The sequence below is a fragment of the Lolium perenne genome, chromosome 3 (genome assembly GCF_019359855.2).
Source record: "Lolium perenne isolate Kyuss_39 chromosome 3, Kyuss_2.0, whole genome shotgun sequence".
In the NCBI taxonomy this organism is placed as follows: domain Eukaryota; kingdom Viridiplantae; phylum Streptophyta; class Magnoliopsida; order Poales; family Poaceae; genus Lolium; species Lolium perenne.
Window position 1 is genome coordinate 50,372,293 of NC_067246.2, and position 8,491 is coordinate 50,380,783.

An 8,491-nucleotide genomic window follows, 5' to 3' on the forward strand; every position below is an offset into this window, starting at 1 on the left:
TCCTATCATTAGTGAAATTAGCGATATTTCCTTAGAGTTTAGTTCTTTTGAGATTTTGTTTGCTCGTCGTTCAGCAAATGTTGTGGCCCATGAATATGCGCGTTATGCATGTGCCCATGGTGCCTCAGCTGTTTGGCTGAACGATAGCCCCGAGTTCCTGTCTACTAGCCTGATGGCTGATTGTAATCCTGGTTTATTGGGATAATAAAGAGTTGAGTTAACGCCAAAAAAAAAAAAAAATCTACTGCGCGCGGTGGGAATGGCTTTTTCACCTCGCCCCCGCACCGGGTAAATCGGCCGTTACGGCCGGTGGGGTCCAGCCCGCCACGCTGGCACTTTTTCCCTTTGTCTTCTTCCCTTCCCCTCCTCCGCCTCCCCTCCAGGCTTCTTTTCCCCCACCGAGCCGGCGAGCAAAAACCCCCACCGCCCACCGGAGACACGCCGGAGAGAGGAAGGATCCACCGCGAGCGGGTCGATGGAGAGCGAGATAATGTGGGTGCTGGCCAACTATGTTCCCCGCGCCCTCGTCGACCTGCCCACCGACGCCGCCATCAGCCTGCTCGACGGCGCCGTCACCGAGCTCGACACGCGCGTCGACCTAGCCAAGCGCCTCGCCATCGGCGCCCTTTCCCGCCCCGACGCCCCGCCGCTCGACTCCTCCCCGACGCTACTCCTTCAGGCGGCGCGCCGGGAGGTCGCAAACATCTCCTCCATCCACGCCGCCATCGGCCGCGTCTTCGTCGTCGCCCGCGCTTGCCTTGGCGCGGCAAATCACCTGGACCTCGTCGCGGCGTACGTAGCCCGACGCCACGACGCGCACCTCTGCTCCAACCGCTGCCTCGACGTCCTCGTGTCCGCCGCGGGGCACGCCGAGACCGCGGCCGAGGCCTTCCACCTCGCCAGGGACGGCGCATACCCGTCTCCGCTCTGGCGCGGCTGGGCGGACGACGCGGAGGGTCTGGCGCGCGCCGCCCACAAGGACGCCTCCGCTGCCCTCGACGCGCTGCTCGGCATGCGCCACCACGTCGACGAGGAATACTTCGCCGCGCTGACGATCGTGAAGGCCCTCGAGCGAGACGTCTGGGCCAACATGGCGCGCAAGGTACCGCTCGCCGTGTACAGGGTCGCCAGGTTCTTCCCGGCGGAGCCGGCTGACGCGACCCCCGCGGACATCGTCGACATCGCCCGCGACGGCCTCGCCCGCGTGCTCCAGGCCCATGCCGAGGCGGGGGAAACGCTCAGGGTTTGCGCACGGTATCTCGGCCTGCCCAGCACCGACCCCTGGGACGGCTGGACCACCTACCACGGCGAGGTCGCCACCGTCGGTCAGGAGACCCTGGGCTTCCTCGCGGCAGCCTGCGACACCATCACGCACGCCCGGCTCGCGCGCCAGGGCGGGAATCCGTCGAACCACCTCATCCTCCGCGTGCGAGATGAGATGAGGTTGGCACGCCGCGGCCTCACGCAGGTGAGAAACCTCGCAACTCTGGAGTTTTTCGCCTGCGCGTGGTATACGCTGAAGAACCTCCCCCATTGATTCGTGGAGCTGCAGTCCTGTCCTGCATCCGATCGTCGATCGTTCCCTAGGATGCTACTGAAACTATGATCCTTATCTTGTTGCGGTTATCTGGAACTGGAACTATATCCATTTCCGTTTGTTTGTCTGACAGTTAAATAAACAGACGTAAAACTGGAAATTCTGGCTTATTGCAGTCCATGCTAGCGTCTGTCAGATTGTTCACTCATAATTCTGGCTTATTGAATAAATGTAGAGGTACTAGTTTCTGAACTGACATCATCTCTGTACATCGACCATGAGTACTTGCAACAGTAGTGATCTTACATAGATGGTTTATTCAAATATCAGTAGCATATCCTATTGAGAATTACATGACCTCATTAGGCTCGATGAGGATCAATCATCTGAATATCTGATATGTTCACTGAGGATTTGGTGGGCGGCTGTTCGCTGCGGAAACTCTAGAGCCCCACTCAAGAAGCTCCTTACTAGTGTCATCCTTGTGTACAATTACCTCTATAAAGCACAAGCAATCCTTGTTAGGTCCTAGAGATGCCTCAATGGCCTTCTTCAGTTCCTCCTCTGTTCGGACCTACAGACACAAGTGTCAAATGTCATTGCAATGCGCTATTTTAAAATGTTTTTAACTGTAGAAATACAATTTACACCTGCATCACCAACCTTTGCAGTATAGCACTTGCCCTCGCCATTATGGAATGCTTCCACCACGCCAGTGTAGTTCCAGTTTTTGATGATGTTGTAAGGACCGTCATGGATCTCCACCTCGATGGTGTAACCGCCATTGTTTATGAGAAAGATGATGTTGTTCTGCGCCCACCGGATCATCGTCGACACCTCTTGTGCCGTCACCTATATTCACCAGTCCAATTAATTCTTGATATATAACCACACATTTCGATAGAACTTAAGAAACAAGATGTAAAGTTTAGGCATTCTGAATTTCTGGTACCTGAAAGCTGCCATCACCTATGAAGGAAATGACACGCTTATCCTTAGCAGCCTGCGCATATCCTAGAGTTGCACCCACCGACCAACCAATTGATCCATATTGCATCTGAAATTCGTACCTGTCAGAAGAAATTTGTGTTAAATTGAGTAAAAATTGAATAGGATAAATCCTATAACACTGACGGTTGCGAATGCAAAAAATTGAAGTGAATAGTCTGGAATTTTATTATTCTTTTTGAAATGTGTTGATATTTGAAACCAGGTGATAATATGACCCCATATTTCCGGGTTGGTTTATCAAAGTTTAAACTGCTATGTGGCCTTTAATCAAATTTTCCCTGATAATATTGCATTTGCCGAAGTTCAGAACAAAATATCCGAATATAAATTGATTATACCTAAATTAAAAATACTAACATAATGTATATGACCAATAACCAATCCGGGAACTCATAGACGTAAGCTAACTGCTCTGAAATATCTCTAGGGAGCTTACCCACAGCCTTCTGGTAGTTTCAGCTTTTGGCAGTTAAACCATGAGTCCCCAGTCTCTGAAATCACAGCTGAGCTGCCTGACAACATTGTCTGAACATGCTTGAAAAGCACATTTACTCTCAAAGGCTCTCCAGTATCAGAGGAAATAGGTTCGCCCTGGGGCACAAAAATGCGAGAGTAGTTCTCGTACGCAGTCGTGTTCTTCTTAAGCCGGCTTGCAAGTGCATGGAAGAAGTCTTTCATCAGAATACACCCAAATGCAGGCCCATTTCCAATCACCACTCGGTCTGGCTGGACAATGATGGCTTTCTCCTTCTTGATGAGAAGTGAGTATCCAACCGAGCTGTAGTCGTTAAATATCGGCCCAGCAAACAGATAGGCATCTGCTGACTCCACGATCTCAGCACAAAATGGAGTGCTCACAGCACCCCAGTAAGTGCCGATAAATCTGGAGTGGTGCTCTGGCACAAGCCCCTTTGCAGAAGGCATCACTGCAATGGGATAACCGCTCGCGTCGGCCATCTCTACAAAAGATTTACATGCTTTGGCCACCCTCATTTTCGGTCCACCGACAAGGACCGGCTTGACTGATTTGTTCAAGAAAGCCGCAGCGGCTTCCACTGCTGCTTCAAGGCTCATCTGGTTTGACAATCTGAGAAATGAAAAATTCAATCATATTAGTAGTACCATGCCCATTGCCTGCCACCTCATCCTTTTTATGTGCGTAGAGGAAACATGCCGACTTACCTTGGGGACAGAAAGAAAGGGACAGGATGGCGGCTAAATGTAGGATGCGGGATCGAGGGGAGGTTGCAGCTGATGCTGATGTAAACTGGTTTGCTCTCCTTCAGTGCGGTGGAGATGGCAGTGTCAATCTGTTCATGTGCATCCTCCAAGTTGTTCACCACTGCCTGCAATATTTGAGATACCATTTGCAGAAGATAAAGATTTAGGCCGATGTTAACCTTCCATTTGGTTATTCATGTTCATGTAATTTCCTAGACATGAACCATTTATTCCCTCTTTCAGTTCTGTATAGTATTAAAGTATGTTAAGAATTATACAACTGCTGCACTAAACGTTGTAATGGAGCAGAAGTTATGCTTGAAGTTGTTAAGCATAGTTGCTACTCACAACTGACATAAGTTGAAGTAAGCATAGAAGGAGTAACATAATTTGAACCAATAAGCCAATGTCAGAGTAACATAATTTGAACCGAGCTAGACCACCTTCACTACACCATATGCAGTTTTGCCCAACAGCCATTTTAATATCTGACAGCCCTAACAGATAAAATAAAACGATGTCCGACAGTTCTATAAGCAAATAGTTAACCAACAGTGCTGTTGTATGTGTCTGCTTATTATGCGACAGGCATGTTACTATTCGCTTATTACTCGATAGTCCTGTCACCGATGTAGGTTATGCGGTGCTAATTAATCCACTGCCAATCAAAGCCTGCCTGACTCCGGAAATAATTGATAGCCAAAAATCTTACGAGAAACTTGAAATAATGTTGTGGTTTACCAGGTCCATTCATTTACCACAACTGCCTCCACCAATTCTTTTATATAAGCTTCTTCAACCCACTACTTTGACGCGCATCCCATCGGTTTCACTCCCATTCACCGCTAGGCAGTTTCCGCGCAGCTTGTGCTGCCGCCATTGCTAATTCGTAACCGTGATGGTTTATTTCCTCTCCTCTTATTCACTAGTCTGTATACATGTATGCAGGCTCTGGATAGTACTACTACGTCTATCTCAAATCGACTTCCACAAGCAAGACGTCCAACACTACACAAGTCTCGGTCCATCAACATTTCAACGTGATGCTCGATGCTGCATCAATGCTCTTAGGAATACTTAGCTAGTCTGTTCGTTCGCATATGTACTGCTCCGAAAAGCCTGAAAGAACTTGAAGCTTTATACGTGGAGATTGTACATTATTTTCACACGGTTCTGATTGTAGCTTGTGCCAAATAAATATATTGCTCTGTTCCTTTGTATATGTATATTCTGATGAATCAGAATGTATTGTGTAATGAATGTGTGCAACACTTAATGTTTTCAAAGAGTTAAATTAAAATGGCTTATCTAAATTTATTAATCTTTTTACATGGTATCCTTTTAATTAAATATAAAATTGGCAGTATATACCCGAGAGTGCTGCCACCGTTTCGTTCGTGGTAGTTGGATTTGAGGTCCATCCGACACTCTGATTCTCCAACAGTGCTAAACTGTCGCTGTACTAGAAAGCCAACATGGATGTAGGTAACTAACCTTCATCCCCAACAAAGTATTAACGAGAGTGAATCCCTGACAGTCGGCTGTCAGTAACTTACATCTCCAATAGTTATAATAGTTTCCCCAACAGTTTTTTGCTGATGGCAATAATTGCATACGTTGTAGTGCTTTCCATTTCATTCATCAAATTTAGGAGTAACAGTTACTGTATAGTGGTCTCAGAATGTTCAGCGAACAATTTTACCCCCCAAAGAGTGATTGTTCACAATTAAAGTACAAACTAAATCGGCAATCCCTAACTACGTGCCCCAGAAGGGCAGAACGTATGATCCTATCAGGCTGTGCAGATTTAGCATCGCGGCGACCCGACAATACAGAAAGAGAAGCATGTCAGGAAGGATAATGCAAGATTGCAAACTATGTCATAATACTGTCGGACTGCACATTGGGTCAACGTTTTAGGCTGAAAGTGCTAGAGCTGTAGCAGAGGCATTCTTAGGCACATCCCTGACAATTCCACCTAAACCCAAAACCCCAGACTGATGGACATGAAACAAATTATTAGAAAAGATCTTCAGTAACTGAATATGACAGCAGGACATTCAGTCCCTCGATTCCAATTCAAACTAGGACAAATATAAAGTTGCCCTGTAAAAAGCTATGTCCAAAAACCATTATAAAATCCGAAACATTACAACTCTTACTGGGTGGACATCACAACCGAACATCTCCAAATTGAACAAGAACAGATTCAGAACAGTACCTGGTAGCAGGTGACGTTCTGGAAGCAGCGGAGCTCCTGGGTGAAATCGGGCAGGCCGATGGTGTGGTGCAGGACCCGGTTGCTGCCGTAGTCGTTGCTGTTGGGTCCCCCGACGACGCAGACGAGGGGCAGGTTCTCGCTGAACGCGCCGGCGACGGCGTTGATTGCGCTGAGCCCGCCGACGGTGAAGGTGACCGCGCAGGCGCCCACCCCGCGGCCCGCGCGCGCGTACCCGTCGGCGGCGTACGCGGCGTTGAGCTCGTTGCAGCACCCGACGAGCCGCACCCCGCCGCCCGAGGGCTGCTCCGCCTCGAGCTCGTCGAGGAGCGTGAGGTTGAAGTCGCCGGGGACCGTGAAGACGTCCCGCGCGCCCACCTCCGCCAGGCGCCGCGCCAGGTGGCGGCCCAGCGTGGCGTTCGCCGGGATGGACGGAGCGGTGGTGGGGGAGGAGGACGCGGACGGCAGCGAGCCGACTGCGGCGGCCATGGTGGATGGCGAGCAGGGTGGCGGTGGACTGTTGGCTGGTGGCGCGAAGATTCTTGGCCTTGTTGGAGAGAGCCAGAGAGGCCGAGAGGTGGAGAAGGTTCGTGTGTTTTGAAAAGTTGGCTGCTCTGTGTTGGTGATGTATACGTCGGTCGGAGCTGACACATGTATCGCCGGGCAAGCGGTTTCTAGACCAAAGGGAACAAGTGGCGCGTGGCACCATTTTTGTACTATTGGCACGACAACATTTGTGCTCTCTCCCCGCCAGCTGCGGCGATGACGCTGCACTGTCAAGTCCAGAATTAGCTGCAAAAATTCGTCTTCATTGTTAGAACTCAAAGATTGAGAGTAAAACTTGTGATTTCATTGATCTGGGCAAAGCCCTTTTATACAAGGATTTGGGACGCCTTCGTAGAGGCGCCTGTTACAAAGAGATGGCAGTTGCCATATGAGAAGGCGCCTGTACGGACGATCGCATCCGTACAACGCTTTGGACACAATACAAACGATGCCTAATCTAATGACGGTTCCTAAACGTCTGTTGGCTAAGCGACCCTTCGGGAGAGTCGGTTGTATTCCTAACACTCCCCCTTGAACAAAGCTGCTTCTCATATGTCTTGTATTCCTTGTATAATCTTGAGAATATTGGTCTTGATCACAAGCGTATATTATCTTGAATAACTCCTCCAAAAACCCTGTGGGAAAAATATGAGGAGAATAGTATTTGATATGTTGTGAAAACTCCTTTAAACCCATTGGAAAAAGTAAGGAGAAAATGATACAACATATAATGATTATTGCCTCTTTGATCTTATGAGAAAACCTTGAAAGGATAAAACTCATTGGTAAGTTTAGAGAACAATTAATATGTCTTGTATACATCCATTAAAAACCCCGGTGGGGAAAATAAGATATATGACATAAATTCTTGTGTTGATATTACCTCATTAAAAACCTTGATGAGAACCATGAGAGTAAACTCATAAAGGGAAAAAGAGTGTAATATAATGTTTGAATGGGTTATAATTCAGAGAGATACTCCCCCTGATCCTTACAAATCACGAAGTCGTCGCATACCAATTCCACGAACATATTTTTCAAATGTTGAGGCTGGTAGAGACTTTGTGAATAGGTCAGCGAGATTATCGAATGATTTAACTTGCAAGATGTTTATATCCCCACTCTTTTGTAATTCATGAGGATAAAACAATTTAGGTGCAATATGTTTAGTGATATTGCTCTTTATCAGGGCCGGGCCGGTAAAATTCGGGGCCCTGTGCAAAATTCTAAATCGGGGCCCTACCGTACTAGTAAATTTAAAATATTCAACAAATATATTACGTATGTCATGATAGTTTACACAAAAATTGGATATAATAAGAATCATACCTAGTCAACTTCTTGTTGCATAATATTTATTTGAATAACATCGTTCTTTTGGGATTCTTTGAAATGATATCCTCATAAGAAATCTTCTCCAACATTTCACTCTCAAGTGATATTGTCGCTAAATCATTGAGTCTTTGTTGTGTCATTGTAATATCCATAAGAAGTATTCATGTTAATATCAGTATGATCATCCTCTACCTCAACATTATTTTCAGTCCAGACTTTCTATAGGATCACTGTAAGGAACAATAGCAAGTGTAAGGTTAGAAGGAACCTTTACCACATGATTGTTGTATGTGGTTTATCATTCTGCGAAGCCACACACATTCACGTGATGCTTCATATAATGCGATTATTTCAGAATGATTGGTGGATGTAGCCACTAGGGTCTGTTTAGAAGACTTCCATGAGATGGTTGTCCCACCATGTAGGAACACAAAACCGGTTTGTGATCTGGCATTATGGGGGTTGATGGCGTGTATTTCACACGTTCGTTGGGCAACCCCAAGAGGAAGGTATGATGCGCACAGCAGCAAGTTTTCCCTCAGAAAGAAACCAAGGTTTATCGAACCAGGAGGAGCCAAGAAGCACGTTGAAGGTTGATGGCGGCGGGATGTAGTGCGGCGCAA

The 8,491-nt window shown here is 47.4% G+C and overlaps 2 protein-coding genes across 2 annotated transcripts; one reads left to right on the forward strand and one right to left on the reverse strand.

Moving 5' to 3' along the window:
- The first annotated feature begins 475 nt into the window (after positions 1 to 475).
- LOC139837877 (uncharacterized) lies at positions 476 to 1,743 on the forward strand. The gene has a single exon (XM_071827183.1). It carries the CDS (start codon positions 476 to 478, stop codon positions 1,535 to 1,537), a length of 1,062 nt encoding a protein of 353 aa, XP_071683284.1. The 3' UTR covers positions 1,538 to 1,743.
- Positions 1,744 to 1,822: 79 nt separating this feature from the next.
- On the reverse strand, positions 1,823 to 6,596 carry LOC127341303 (pyruvate decarboxylase 1). The gene is made up of 6 exons (XM_051367112.1): positions 5,991 to 6,596; positions 3,731 to 3,894; positions 2,985 to 3,635; positions 2,490 to 2,607; positions 2,201 to 2,389; positions 1,823 to 2,111 (listed from the first exon to the last, which is right to left on the reverse strand). The coding sequence occupies exons 1-6, from the start codon at positions 6,474 to 6,476 to the stop codon at positions 1,941 to 1,943; spliced, it is 1,779 nt and encodes a 592-aa protein (XP_051223072.1). The 5' UTR covers positions 6,477 to 6,596; the 3' UTR covers positions 1,823 to 1,940.
- Between the last annotated feature and the right edge of the window lie 1,895 nt (positions 6,597 to 8,491).